General features: G+C 39.2%; 2 protein-coding genes across 2 annotated transcripts; both read left to right on the forward strand.

Moving 5' to 3' along the window:
* Positions 1–5476: 5476 nt before the first annotated feature.
* Positions 5477–8487, forward strand: LOC124660397. The gene is made up of 2 exons (XM_047198206.1): positions 5477–5989; positions 7865–8487. Exons 1-2 carry the CDS (start codon positions 5601–5603, stop codon positions 8331–8333), a joined length of 858 nt encoding a protein of 285 aa, XP_047054162.1. The 5' UTR covers positions 5477–5600; the 3' UTR covers positions 8334–8487.
* Positions 8488–12711: 4224 nt separating this feature from the next.
* Positions 12712–15553, forward strand: LOC124667647 (aluminum-activated malate transporter 9-like). The gene is made up of 6 exons (XM_047204910.1): positions 12712–13061; positions 13214–13354; positions 13514–13783; positions 13869–14008; positions 14102–14248; positions 14912–15553. Exons 1-6 carry the CDS (start codon positions 12776–12778, stop codon positions 15509–15511), a joined length of 1584 nt encoding a protein of 527 aa, XP_047060866.1. The 5' UTR covers positions 12712–12775; the 3' UTR covers positions 15512–15553.
* The last annotated feature ends 373 nt before the right edge of the window (positions 15554–15926 follow it).

The raw sequence follows: 15926 nt of genomic DNA on the forward strand, positions 1-15926 counted from the left end.
TCAAGAGAGTTCTAAAATATCAAAACAATATATACAACATCCTTTCAAAAAATGAATGATATTGCAGAAAACTTGTGGTCAAAGTTCTCTAATTTGTTTACCAATACATAAATATATAATTTATTAGTAAAATATATGAAATTATTAAATTTATGCAAGTAAGTACTTCCAAATTTAATTGATTTTATCAACCTTTTCATTTTTTTTAATAATTTACAAACAAAATCAAAGTTGCACTTTCGAAACAATCCACATTTAAATTGTCATGTATTAGAAAGCAAAGTAAGTAAATGAGAGGAATAAACATCGAGGCAAGGATTGACTTACATGTTATAACGAGGATACTTTATTTTCTCTCTACAGTGAAACTTTTTGTTCCATTCGTAGGATCATGTAAACATAGTTTGCCTTGAACCAAATTGTACATATGTTTGGAATGTACATACATTACCAAGGACAGACAAGCTAAACGTACACCTCACCTATTGATCTGAAAAAATAAAAAGGCGAAGGGTTACTTCATGGCCATAACTTTAATTGATTTACCAATTAATGTAGAAATATGCACAAACTACAAGATCATTCATACCATGTTTTTGTAAAAATGTATGACTTTCTCATTAATTAAAAGATAAATAAAATGTTCCCTGCTTGTAAGTTATTATCTTAATCATGAAATTTTTACAAAAATGTGTGCAAATATATCCATATTATTTTGTATCTTATAATGTGAAGATTTGTGACACTATAAATTTAACTATCATACACTTTTGACACAACAAGATGATACCGTGTATTGCGAGGGCCACATGCTAGTTTTCTGTAAGAAATGCTACATATGTTTTTCATGACAAATTTTCAAAATCTCGAGATTAGATTGATGTTGGCATCAATGTTCTAACTAAATTATTTAGGCATGGCTCACAACAAAATCGAGAAACATGTAGAGTTAGATATTTGTAGTAGTTTTCACTATCGTTAAGATATCTTGTGTTGCGGAGTTTAGATGGTTATCCTTTGACACTAACTCAACGGGGTTGTGTATGTATAAATACCGATGCCAAACTCTCCTTGTATAGTAAGGAAGCTATTAAGCATGAAAGTTATGTCAATGAGAAGACCATAAGTAGAGTGATAGACTAGGTGCAATGAGCATGGATTTTGTTAGAACTAGGTGATTCCCCTTTTCATTAATTGAGCAAAGAGATAGCAAATCATTACAAGTCAATACAGGGGTTTAGAAAGAAGATAACAAGTTGGCACACTAAAAGAAACATGTGTTGTTATGTTCACTCTTGAACATCCATTACAGGGAAAAAACCTATTAGCATTAGAACTCACGCGGAGAAGTACAGTAAGATAATTGCTACATACAAAAAGTGTGATTGTCGTGTTAATGGTAATTAAAAGCGGTATCATGTGTGTAAGCGTGGTTCCTCTAGACTAGTAATAAACCATGTATTTATAGTGCTTAATATTTCAAGTGTATATGCAAAAACTCATTATATTTCCCATAAGATAAAGAAAAGCATAAGGAAGATGAAAGAATAATCAAGTCTTGACCAAATAATACAAAACAAGTGAAGTAAGAATTTAAGTTTGACTTTAGTAATACCTTGGGTAATATAGGTCGTATTAATCACTGAAAGTATGGGTCATGTCCGGAGTTACATTCTAAGTCCAAAAGGCATACATGATAGCAAAAACTTAGTAGCTATAATATTGCACTATCATACACATTCCAATAGTGTAGGAAAAGCAACACAGTGAGATGGGGTATCACATGTTGCAAAAACATCATGTTATGCAAGTGCTAAGGGCAAGAATCCTAGTGCAGGGTATGACCTACTATGGTAGAATAACTGAAATTATTGAGTTAAATTACTCAAATGAAGGTCATGTAGTTTTATTCAAATGTGACTGCGTCAATAGTAATGGAGTTAGGGAGTTAGAAGGTCTTGGAACAACTGAGTTCAACTTCAATCATATTTACCGTGCACAACATAAGCACAACGAATCTTTTATTCTTGCAAGCCAAGTAAAACAGGTTTATCATGTGCAAGACCCAGTTCAATGTTGAATGGAATGCAGTAACTACTCCTACAATAAGAGATTTATTTGATGTGGATTGTGTGGATATATTGAACAATGTGAGTGTTTTTTCCTAGACTGTTTGCATCAATGAGGAAATGTGCGATATACACTAACAATATCATTTATTTTTCTTATAGAATATGCTGGAAAGCCAAGAAAGGAGAGAATGCACGTGGTTAACCAAAAACTTAAGAAATGTATCTGATCTGATCTCAAAGGAAATTGAAAAAATATGTGTTATAAAGGAAACAAGGGCAAAGGAGATTAAGTATGATATGCTGGAAGTAAGTTTTCATTCGTGCATCACGTTTACCTACATATGAACAAGGATTACAAGTCGATGAGTATAGACGAGTAGCTAGGGTACCGACACATGGACTAGTCGATCGACTGTTAACCTTATATGAACTAGAATTACTAAATTGTAAATATGTTAACATTGTAGTCTGCAATGACATATGATTCAGAAGAAGGTGAGAAAAAGGGAAATGACAGTGATGATACCAATATCGAGAAATCTACTAGACATAGTAGTAGAAGCTAGCTTGGATTTATTATTATTTTAGACAAATGTAATCTAGTAATTCCTATATTTATTTACTATGACATATCGTGTGAGTAACATATTTATGCTGATTTTAGACAAGATAATATTATGAATTTTGATATATACTATGTAGCTAGTGGTGAGTGCTGAGTGCCATGGAAGTGATGGTGGAGTCCGGGGGAGGTGCATATCCGCCACAAAATGGTGGATGGCCACGCCGCTGTTGAGGTCGCCGAGTACGCTCCTGGCTCCTTCGTCCTCCCGGATTTCTCCTGGATGAAACGGCAGCGGCCGCCACTCGATGAAGTGTCCGGGAGGAACCGGCGGCAGCTTCTGCTGGGTCTCGGCCACCTCGTCCGTGTATTCCAATGGCCTCATCGGAAAGCCGGCCGTAACAGAGGATGGACCAAAAGAGAACTGACTACGAACTTGATTCTGAGGAAAATAAAGAAAAGAGACACGGATGTACCGTACACCGATCAACAAATCAGATGTTCGACTCAGCTCAACGCAAAGCATCACATCACTGCACGTAGCAAACAAACCAGCTGTCGATTACATAGACCTACCACGACCTAACTCGGGTCCACCACCACCAGCATCACAGCCGCAGACCAGCATCACACCTAAAGCCACCCAAACAATAGAGTTACAGAATAAAAGAAAACGCCTCTGAAAATCCCTAGAAGGCACCTAAAGTGTCAATCCCTAGTTAATCCGGAAAAAGTTCAAAATTATGAGAAAAAAGAAGTTAGTTGCCATTTAGTATAGTGCTTATATCTTGTGTTAAGGAATTTAGATGTTGATCCCTTGACAGTAACTCGATGGGGTTGTGTATGTATAATTAGCGCTTCGAACCACCCCTCCTGCAGTAAGAAAGCTATGAAGCATTAAAGTTATGTCCATGGGAAGACCATATGGAGAGTGATAGACTAGTCTAATGCTGGTAAATCAACGAATGAAGCCTTTAAATACCTTAGAGATAGAGTACGGAACAAAGTCTAGGAGTGGATTGAAAAAACTTTATCTTTGAGAGGGAAATACTTCCTAAGTAAATCAGCTGCACAACTGGTGCTAATCTCATTCGTAGCATGTTTCAAACTACCAAAAGGTTTATGGCAACATATAAATTCTCTGCATTGATTTATTTTGTGAGGAAGCAATAAGGGAGAACATAGAACATGTTTTGTGTCATGGGAGGTGATGACAGGGCTGAAGATCTTCGATGGTCTAGGATTCGACTAAATCAAACTTTTTTTTATTTTGGTTGTCTAGATCACCAATCATGGTGTATTATTCAGGAAGGTTCGAACACTCTCAATGGGGGTTCCTAAAGGAAATCTACTTCTTGAATTCAAGGATCGTGGAAGCATAGTTGGAGGACACCATCACATACCTAGAGGGCGTTAATCGAGGGGTGCGATGTTCCAAAACATGAGTTGATACAACACATGGATGAATGTTTGAAGTAGTCTCCAAGGCACTAGTATCACCAGTTTGATGCTTATGTCAACAACCACTGATTTGATATAAGTTAATAACTTAAATTTATGTGTTTTAGATGCAGATGGCTCTAGGTTGTATATGTTGCTTTATGTTGATGACATCCTTATTGTTGGGAAGATTCGTTCGTTTTGCAGTTGATGAGGTTAAGCCATGCTCAAGCGCGAGTTTAAGATGACGGATTTGGGTGTAGCTAAGAGATTGTTGCATGAACATTCGTCGTGACATGTCCCAAAGCTGACTTCAGCTCTCATAGTGTCTTACTTACAAACGTTATTATGTTGATATTATTACCAGTATTCGAAATTGAGTTATTCATAGCATTACTATTCCTTCCATATTCATGGCAAGTCGGTTATTCTGTTAGTACTGGTTTAGCTTATGACCACGACGTGTTTGGAAGTCCTTGACCAAACGAGTATTTGAAGAAAAACCGACAAAGAATCGTTAATAACTGGCCATTTTGATTGTTTACAGAAACTCGATGAATTTAGTAAATCCTTTCAAGACGCCCTCAACGAGTAGGTACATACTATTTTTTTCTTGGAATCGTTGTCAACAATGTAATTGGTTGGAAACCAAATTCCAACTATAAAACTATGGCACAGTCAAATTTGAATGACCAAAATGCTGCATTGACTCGTACCAATCTATACTGCGGTTTATAACACATTTTTATCCTTGATATTTTTATTTTATAATTGCTTTTTCAATTGAGAGAAAGAAATACTCTTAGTATCTAATTTGGAATTGATCCAAAAGGTGTGGGCCAAACCGAACTTTTTTTGGGCAAACTCATCTAAACCCTTAGTTTTAGATCTGATGGTTCTCGTGCCATGTTGATCAACCATCACAAGTCTAAACTGAATAATAAAGAATAGTATTACTATAGGCACTAGGTATTTGTAGGAAGAAAAAGAATGCATATGACTTTTACACCGGCAAAGCAAGCTACCCAGACTCAGCAGCTATTCTTCTTCTATGGTTCAGAAGTATTATCACAAAAAAAAAAAACAGAAGTTTCGGACATAACAGTTAAGCTCTGTTTTCCATATCCAAAAACAATTTTAAAGAAAGACAAAACCGAATTTGTAGCTTGTTGATCATCCAGAACAGTCCAGCGGGTCCCTTGCCTCGTCACAGAGGCCCCACCGACAGAGACACGGGCAAAACGAACCGGCCTGACTCACCAGATATTCTTCTCCTCTTCTACAGCTCTGCTCGTGTCCCTCTCCGGCAGCGACGCGTATGCCGCCGGCAGTATGCGGCTGTACAGACAAGGGCGCCATTCGACGCCAGGCCCGACGAATATCCAAACCGGAGCTGGAAACGGCCGAAAAATGTCTTCTTTTTCCCCGCATAGCGAAGTCAAATGACCATTCTCTCCTCCGCCCCCCTCTCACGCAGTTCACACACTTCACATCCAAGCAAAACCTAAGCAAGCGCGACCGAATTCATGGCTAACCTCCTGCAGCTGCCGGACCTCGCGGCGGCCAGGCCGCCGGCGGCCGGCGTCGCGCGGGGGAGGCGGGCGAGGGTCGTGGCGGCGGCGGCGCCCGGGGGCCGCGTGAAGCAGCCGGAGGCCGGGACGGGAAGCAGGGGGCGGGTGATCAGGGTCGCCGACCCCGTGCGGGACGGGAGGCTGCCGGTGCCTCTGCTGCCGCCGCCGCCGCTCTTCTCCGTGCCGGTCACGCCCGCGTCGGGGTCGCCCGCGGCCACCAAGCGGCGGGACGACGACGAGGAGGAGAGGCGGAGGTACTACCTTAACTTGGGATACGCCATCCGGACGCTCAGGGAGGACATCCCCGACGTGTTCACCAAGGAGCCCTGCTTCGATATCTACAGGTTCGTGCTGGTTTTCTGAATTCTGATCCTCCTGGAGTCAAATTGAGCAGCTTTTAGATGGAAACCAGATGAAATTTTGATCATTATCAGCGTTTTTTATAGTTGCAGACAGACAATAGTTTCTAATTAGGACATCTTGCATGCCTACACGCTTATATATTCGTCATACTGGATACCAAATACTAGCTTACAGGCCTCTTATCTCGGTTAAGTAGTTCTTTTCTTGAGTAATTTTGTGATTCCTGTTGAGTGTTGACTGATAGAAATGGCCAGATTGTCTTGCAATACCACATCTCTTCGACCTCGAAGTTCTAGTCTAACTCCTAAGCCTTGCGCTGGTATTCACATTCATGAATTTGCTAGTCTAGGAGTTTCCTTTTTTGTGTTGGATGGATCAATTAGGCAACACAGCTAGTTATTGAGCCGTCTAGCGTCTACTAATGTGCTATCCAATACGTCGGACAACCATATTTCAGAGATGGAGCTCAATTATCTATCCCTATATAATGCTATGTAGGATATGGATTGTCTTGCAGATGTGAATGGACCTCCTGTCTGTAGACTTGCTCAATGCATCCTTTAGTTGTTACAGTTCTGGATATTCATCTCGAGGTGATGACATTGACCTGTAGTATTGATTTTGAGTGGAACATTGGTTCAGTAAACTCAAACATGGACTGGAGAAGAGGGGTTATGTGCTATATTTACAAGGGATGGACTATTTTCTTCTGTTGTCTTATTTTTGTGGCTAGCCTATAATTTCTGCATTTCTTTTCTTATTGCCAGAGTTTTGGTTCTTTATCAGGAACTCTTTAAGTTAATCACTGTAATAGAAATATTAAATATATGACCTTAGTTTGTAAATAAACAGATTTAATACAACTAAGGTGAGCAATAAAGGAGGAAGTCTACCAGTGGTAGGGTGAAATGGATCGTTGATCAAGATTTAAATGTATAGGTTTCTTCCCGGTAGGGTCGATCATCATTAATCTATGGCGATAGCTTAGCGCTTAGTTATCTTTTGGCATTTTACTTTCTTTGTTCTGATCTGGTGTGCACTCCATAGTAATGTTCGTGCTCATCGCAGTTCCTACCTTGCTTCAGATGTTTTTTTTACTGCGATTATAGCAGTGTTTATCTTTTTTTTTTAAACAAGCTTATTTTGATCCTTGTGTGTTCAGCTATTTGTTTGGGCGAGAGCAAATGCTACCATTTAGTTTTATACGCATCAATCAACAGTTTATTTTACTCCCTCTGATTCATATTACTTGCCACTAGTATAAATGCATCTAAAACTAAAATATGTCTAGATACATCTATATTAGTGGCAACTAATATGGATCGGAAGGAGTACCTTTTCCTTTTCTGTAGTATTGTTATCTTGACATATGTCAACATACTGACCATCCATCAGTTGCTTGCATTCATGTTTTCTAAACATACGGTATCTCAGTTGTCAGCTAGTGTTTACTATCTTTTATTGCCGTTCAAATATCGAGCTCATGAGGTTGGCCCTTAACGAAGTTTACAATACCCTTCTTGCATCATGAACCATATTTGGCTAAATCTTGAATTAAGAGAAACAGTGGAACCCCATATGATGTATATGAATTACCAGGTTTATACCAATCAGTGGTTAAGGTTAGGGTGAAAATGGACTTATTTCTTTATAGTTACCTTGATCTTGGCAAAGTTCGATGCATATGTCTTGTTTAATGCTTGACAAAGTTGCTGCAGTGAGTCAATTAACTTGACTCTGCAACTTCAGATATTATTCTGTCTCCCATTCTAATTCGTTTGTGATCTGCACTCTGCAGACTGTACTGTTGAGTATTGTGATTGATCTTTCTAACTCCTTTTGTTACTGTTTGCCAGAGATGATATTGTCTTCAGAAACCCTTTCAATAAATTTGAGGGCATTGACAATTATAGAAGTTTATTCTGGGGATTGCGCTTTACTGGACGTATCTTCTTCAAAGCATTATGGGTTGATATAGTTAGCATATGGCAGCCTGCGGATAATGTTATTATGATTCGCTGGATTGCCCACGGCATTCCTCGAGTCCCATGGGATGGCCATGCCCGCTTTGACGGTGCCTCCGTGTACAAACTTGATAGGAATGGGAAAATTTATGAGCATAAGGTACATAACATCGCTACGAACCCACCAACGAAAGTCAAGGGCATGTCTGTTCAAGAGCTAATCAGAGCTGTCACCTGTCCATCCACTCCAAAACCAACTTATTTTGAGGCTTCATCTCAATCTTTGAGCATGGCTCCATTTTGTTCGAGATTGGCATCGATCAGACACCATGTTTCGCTGTCAAATCTTGGAGAAGGATAGTGTAGGTTCAGTATGATGCTTACAAGTTTTGCCTTTTTTGTTGTATTGTAGTGTACCATTTTCACTAATGAGTAGTACTGGATCATAACTGTTGTATATATGTACAGTGATAAACTTATATAGAATAAAGTCGCTCTTGATTGGGTTGTATAAACTGCAGTGTCGCATATGTTCGTGTCTGTTAAATTTGTTTATCAGCAAGCGAGTTTGACAATGCTTTGTGGCAAACTGATTGGGGCAGTCAATCCGGTTACCCAAAAGCTGTGGATTTGGACATTGGCATGGTCTCCAAATTTTTTTTTTGACCCCTATCACAATATATTTACAGTATAACAAAGCTTGAAGCCTGCAATACTCCCTTCTCCGACTAGATAATCTCATTAAATCATGTGCCAAGTGAATGCAGCATTACACCAATAGCTGTGTATAAGACTTTCTGCATTATCAGCCTATCAGGTGTGATGTGAATCAGAAATGAACCATCAAGGGCAAACTTATTTATCGGCGATCTTAAATGTGTGCACATAGATCAGTGTTAAAGCTGGAACACCATGTTTCAAATACATGTATAAAAACTAAGCATACTTCGAAGATAACAATTATTGAAGTGTTCGGTATTGAACTGTAACACTTTTCAAACTTTGTCGGACAGTCCATATTAGGCAGTACAGAGTGTCACACAAGTTCAGTTTATACCTTCTGCCATGAAGTAAGAAACTAGGCCCCCAAACTTCAATCATATAAGACCTCCATGCATACTGCAGAATCAGAATGAGAAACTATCAAACAGCAAATATTCATGGCCATTAATCTGTTCGATCATTAACAAAGCAGAAACAATGTTCCACGTCAATGTCTCAGTATGTTACATACTTTTTGACACCAACGGTGATAATCTGAAGAAAACCTACTAAGTTTCATATTCTTCGTGACCAGGCCCACGACCATAGGCCACTATATGCAGTTGCGAAAAAATGATTTCAGATGTCTAGCATCAAGCAAGCGGTCCACAAAATTCTGCTTGATTTGGAAATGGGAACATTTTGCATTTTGTAGAAGCTTACTCGGCTTTATAAACCATAAGCCACACATTGCTGGCCCAAAATGCTCAAACTTAACAAGATAAGCAAAAATAGTCACACTGAATAATCCTACCTGAACAGGAACCACGTATATTTTCATATGGAACTTCGGTTGTGTCCACTCCCTCTTGCATGCCACAGGACAAGATAAAGTGGGTCCTCACAAAGCCTTCACGTTTCTCATACCCCGCTTGTTCTTTGTTTCTCCATAGCAAAGCACATGCTCCTAATGTCGATGCTGGAGGAATAATGCTTTCACTCTTAATAAGAATACGATCTTCCAATAATTTACAGTGAGAAGTAGGACAAGCAATTTCTGAGGAACCTTCCAGCTGCCATCGACTCCACAAGTGGACCCATATGCTTTCTGTAACCTTATACACTATATATCTAAGAAGAATTGCTCATGAACAAGTTGTGAATATGCCAAGATTTCCCATTGTGAAATGCCTAATTCTTCCAGCACAGCCAGCTGCTGAACTCAGCAACCATAATCAGGATCTAACTTCTTTTTCCTTGTGGCTGAGCGGCCTCGTGTATCTACAAACAGAAGAAATCGTAGAGTTTATGAGGCCAAGTCTCTGTCAATGTTATAATGCTCATGGGCCATGCAAACATCAGCCAATTGCTAGTTGATTACACAGAAGAAACACGATGTAGGCTATACAGGGGAAGACACCAACAGGTCCAGGAATAGAGCATATTTGTATGCTGACGTTTTTCATCAACAGGCATAAAACAAAAGTTTGAGCTCTGAATGGCACCTACCCTAGTTAAAGTTCCTCAGCAAACGCCTGATGTTATTCACTTGCTATTGTCCGCGCTTTCCATCCAACTAGGAAAACATGATACTGCATTATACACCTCCAGACTTTCTTGCATTTTAGTAAGGACCATCTGATGACCAAAATAAAACTTGGATATTGTGTAAATATCTCTGTGAAGATGCAACATCATGTACACCCTCTGTTATTCTATCTTGAGGTTTAAACTCCCCTGGTCAAATATTTACGATTTTGAGCAGACATTTATGTATAAGTATCCACATTGGAGAATCATCGAAAATCATTTGATACCGTATTTACACTAATGTAGAGTTATTGTAATGGTAGTAAAAGTATCGCCTTGCAGATCAGAAGAAGACAATGTCATCCATAAAGTATAGGTATATATATCATTGTGTAAACCTGTAAAGATTGCCCTTATGAGGGCTCTGTTATTAAATCAGCATAAATTTGTGCAACAAGTATATGGAGATGACAAGTAGGGAAGGGGAGATGGCTACTATAACACAAGCAAAGTTGGCAATGGCAACTAGAGGCAGTTGAGTAAGCGGCAAGGCTGTAGTGGTTGTGACAGGGAAGAACTGGCAAGTTTGGCTGCTTGTCCATTATCGTATTAAACAGACCTTCTTTCGGAGCTGACCTTCAGAACAGAATCAGATACGAGATTAAGCTGTTTCTTTAGACAAGATCATGCCTTTTAAAACAGTTTTTAAAATACAAATAAAAAGATAATTTCAAATAGTTCATAATATAATGCCGGACAAATACGACAACCCAAGTTAGCCTCTACTATCAAATACAACATAAAAAAGCAGGTGGGTGAGTGGTGACTAGTCAGTAACAACTATTTGCTAAATCCAGCTCAATCTAGTATTAAAAAAATAGAAAAACTGAAGTGATTAAAATCACTAATATTTTAAAGTTTTTATTTTGAGATTGTGATATGGAATCCCTCCATTTATTACTTCTAATCATTTTGTTTATTGGTCCAACATCCCCTAATTTCAAATATCGCTGTTTTGGTTGCACAAAAACATAAAGGGCATTTCCCAGTGAAGGTAAATATGATCACTTTTTAACGTAAAGAAAATTTCCGACATATGGTTAGAAGTAAAGAACTGATAAATTAAAGATAATTCATTGAAAATTATTCCTAGTGATGCTTTTGGACGGAATAGGATGCCACACCTTTATCTGATGTGTCTATAGACAGTTGGCCCAACGAAGATTTCGTGATCCATCATTAATCCATATGTTAGGATCACTAACAGCATCACTCCATGCAACCTCTAATTCCAACATCGTTCCATACGCGGGCAGGCCATGTGGAATCTGATACCATGCAGCATGAGATCACAAGCTTCGCAGAATCTTATCTCTTCATGTTTCCAGTCGCTCAAATGTCTAGGCCTCCTAATCCTGCCAAAACACAGGGGTACAAAAAGAATCAAACCATACTTGAGCATACTCGCGCACACAAACACATATATTTGCATTACATAAGAGTGTGTAAATCATAGATCATGGATTAGTCTAGCATGGGATATGAGTATATGACATCCAATTTTGCAGCTTAGAAGATTCCAGTGACCGTTGCAAAATAAGTTAAATTTTAGCAAATGGCACACAGATCAGAGAAGATCATACAGTTACCAGTATAGACCCTATTAAGTGGTATAATAACTCCCCTGTCTACCATATCAACGTTTTCAATCAGTAGTTAAGTAGTAACATGCAAAAATGCAAAGTCTTACCCTTCTGGCATGCAGTTTTTGCTGCACTTTACTTTAAAGCTAGTGAGAATGCTGGAGAGATGGCACGTTAATTTATCTTCAAAGCTAAACTTTAATATATATATGTTGTAAATGTATGTTCTTCGTAACACTTCACCTATTTGATGATTATGCAGTATTATCAGACGCCGAGAACCATATTGGGAACCAAAACTAGCAGAAATTCTTCAACTTCTGGGGTTTCCAGTTTATGTCCTTGAACTAGTTCAGATTCTATTATCAGACAAAAAATCATCTTTGAGAGTCATGAATTTGGTCTCACGGATCTAAGAAACCAAGTAGTTTACTTCACAAATGCATTTGTAATATATGCATGTGGTGGATTCTAAAACTATTGTAGTGCTGATATTTTGTGGTAATATCCATCCAAAATAAAGACGTTGTGCCGTTATTAATGATCTGGTCCAGACACGTCCACTCTCATGCAACGTGAAGCTGGGCAAACAATACACCGTAAACTGCAAATCAGTACTGGAAAGGTAACATTATTTCAGATGATAGATTCCAATTCTCTATCAATACATAAATTATTGAGCGAGAGCATCTCGATAATTACCTGTAGTAATATTACCACCAACTATTTTCAGAAGCTAGTCTCCTTACATGACGCTATGCCGGCTACACCACCACTTTATCTACTTGCAGGTTAACCTCCCACGGAAGCTATATATACCATGTGCCATACATAAGGTTCTACACTTCAACATCTCAACTGAAGCCTAAATACAACTGCTACGTGCAGTCCCTAGAGCTACTGTGTAAAAGATATCCTCAGTTGGAGAATGAATGGCAAGAAGGGTAGTATAAGGATTGATATTCGCCTGCCATCAAAAATCGTGGAGGAAGAAAGTGTAAAGAAGCATGAAGGCCTGTCCCCAAGGAAATGGCTACGTGATGTCTGGGACTTCGGTAGGCAGGACACAAACAGGGTCACCTTTGCGCTCAAAGTTGGCCTTGCCTGCCTCCTTGTGTCACTTCTCATACTCTTCCGTGCACCCTATGACATCTTCGGGACTAATATCATATGGTCCATCCTCACTGTTGCTATTATGTTTGAGTACACTGTTGGTAAGTAAGATCCCTATGCATGAGTACCTAGTTAAAAGCAGCTGCTCAAACAAAAAAGAACAATGTTTGGATATGCTATGTTTGTTGAGATGAGCATTGATGAAAAATATAACATTTATGACCAGAAAACATAATAGTTTTAGGTATTGCAGGTGCAACATTCAATCGTGGATTCAATCGAGCTCTTGGAAGTGTACTTGCTGGAGTATTCGCGATAGTCGTTATTCAAGTGGCCATGTCTAGTGGCCACATTGCAGAGCCATACATCATTGGTTTCAGCATCTTTCTTATCGGTAAGTCTAACAATTGATCAGTAATGAACATATATGAAATCCATCTAAGCCATGACTGTTCATTGTATTGACAAGAGGTCCAAGTCAGAACTCTTTTTTTTTTTGCATTACCTGGTATTTCAGTTCAACATTTTTACTGTGCAATAATATGATATGCAGGAGCCGTAACATCTTTTATGAAGCTATGGCCATCACTGGTTCCATACGAGTATGGATTTCGAGTTATTCTATTTACCTACTGCTTGATCATTGTATCGGGCTACCGCATGGGAAACCCTATCAGGACTGCAATGGATAGACTCTACTCAATAGCAATTGGAGCCTTCATAGCTGTTCTTGTAAATGTCACCATCTGCCCAATCTGGGCAGGGGAACAACTACATAAGGAGCTAGTTAACAACTTCAACTCTCTGGCAGACTCCTTAGAAGGTTTTGCTCTAGTCCCCAAGACATTTTTCAAATTCAATCATGAATGAGGTCGTATAATATAATCCTCTGTTTTCTGTTGCTACAGAGTGTGTCAAAAAGTATCTAAGCGATGATGGTTCTGAGCATCCTGATTTCTCAAAGACAGTCATCAATGACTTCCCTGACGAACCAGCATTCAAGAAGTGCCGAGCTACCTTAAATTCATCAGCAAAACTTGACTCGCTGGTAATTAGTCAACCTTAATTTATATGCTTGATTATTATAAATCAACAGCATGCCAGATAACATTTCTCTGTTCATATGGTGAATATTGTCCAGGCAAACTCTGCTAAGTGGGAGCCACCACATGGGAGATTCAAGCACTTCTTCTACCCATGGGCAGAGTATGTGAAGGTTGGCAATGTTCTTCGGCACTGTGCCTATGAGGTGATGGCTTTACATGGCTGCCTGCACTCGGAGATTCAGGTACCATACTGATACTCCTAGCATCACGAGTCCATGTGCTGCAGATGCTCTGATCCTGCCCCTACCTAGCTGTCATAGGTCATATGGATCAAAAATTTCACCCCGCTTAGAAACTAGCTTAAAATTCTTTATAGTTCAGTTCCAGTAGGGAACTTTCTACTAGTTTCTTGCATATGCAAGAGAAACACCATAGGAGCTATGTAATCAGTTAACCAGATAACTAAATGCCAAATACTTTGGCTGGTAAAAATAGCTTGTTACCTGAGACTGTTAACTCGACTTAAGAGAACTATATCATACCCAGTTTGTGAACAGCATAGGTAAATGCAAGCATTACCAATTTAGAAATGCAGATATGATTGATTAAGAAATAACAAATGCTATATGCTGTAAGACTGCAAGTCAACTAAGTACTGATGACACAGGTGGTGAGTATGATCAAAACTAAACAATGCTCATCTTATCTAAAACAATGCAGAAAATATTTTGTTGAAAAGCGCACCTTTCCTCATGATGTACTATTGTACCGAGTGCATCTGATTTTCTTGTTCGCATACTTTCTGCTGAGTTTGCATATCATCCAACAAAATTGTATAACAAATAAGCAGTTCAGGAAAATCTTTACCTTAATTTGCATATAAAACTAGTCATTGCATTCTGCAGGCGCCATACAACCTAAGATGCGCCTTCCACTCTGAGATCTTAGATGCCACAAACCAAGCTGCAGAGCTGTTGCGCAGTTTGGCAAAGGATGTAAACAACATGAAGTGGAACCTCCAAAGTAGCCTCCTCAATCATGTGCATGTCTCAACTGAGCGTCTGCAACAATCAATCGACCTACACTCCTACCTCTTTACCTCAAGTCATGAAGACAACTCTGCCAAATCACAGTTAAAAACCTCCAGGGTTGTCACTTTCAACCTCAACACCAAACAATCTGATGACCAAGATAGTAAGATTGAAGAAAATACATCAACACAGGTAGCTGTGCCACTGCAACCTGAATCCTACCACGAGGTGATGAAAAGGCAGCAGAGAAGGCTGCATTCATGGCCTTCTCGGGAGGTGGATGATTTTGATGATGATGACAAAGTCGTTTCTGATATGATTCCGAGGATGCGTGCACTTGAAAGTACTGCAGCTCTGTCGCTTGCGACTTTCACATCGCTACTGATTGAATTTGTTGCTAGGCTTGATCATTTGGTTGAAGCTGTTGAGAAGCTCTCACAGTTGGCCAGGTTCAAGCAGCAGATTGGAACCTAACCATTCAATGACTGACAAATTATTGATTAGCAGTCCGACAGGTTATAGAACTAAGTGTCTACGTATCTACGCAGAAAATCCATTGATCTAAAAGTGTTTTTTACTCTTTCTGATACTAGAAAGGGAACAGGTGTGTTGAGTTACTGATGTTTGATGTTTGTCAGTGGATCTAGCAGTTTAATAATAGTATACTTGTAATGATATCCAGTACTGGTTAATCTTGTAACATCAATCAGCACATTAATTTCTCTGGGATGTACGTGCTCTGAACTTGTTGGCACGCTGTGATTCTATATACCAAGTGGTTCACCTCTCGGGTGCGAGTGTGGTCTGTTTCCAAGAGACCAAATTGCAGGTGGTGTCCCGCGCCGTTGTGGGTCAGTGCCTTGGCAGGGAATTTGATTGTTTCTTCTCT

The sequence above is a fragment of the Lolium rigidum genome, chromosome 6 (assembly GCF_022539505.1).
Source record: "Lolium rigidum isolate FL_2022 chromosome 6, APGP_CSIRO_Lrig_0.1, whole genome shotgun sequence".
NCBI lineage: Eukaryota > Viridiplantae > Streptophyta > Magnoliopsida > Poales > Poaceae > Lolium > Lolium rigidum.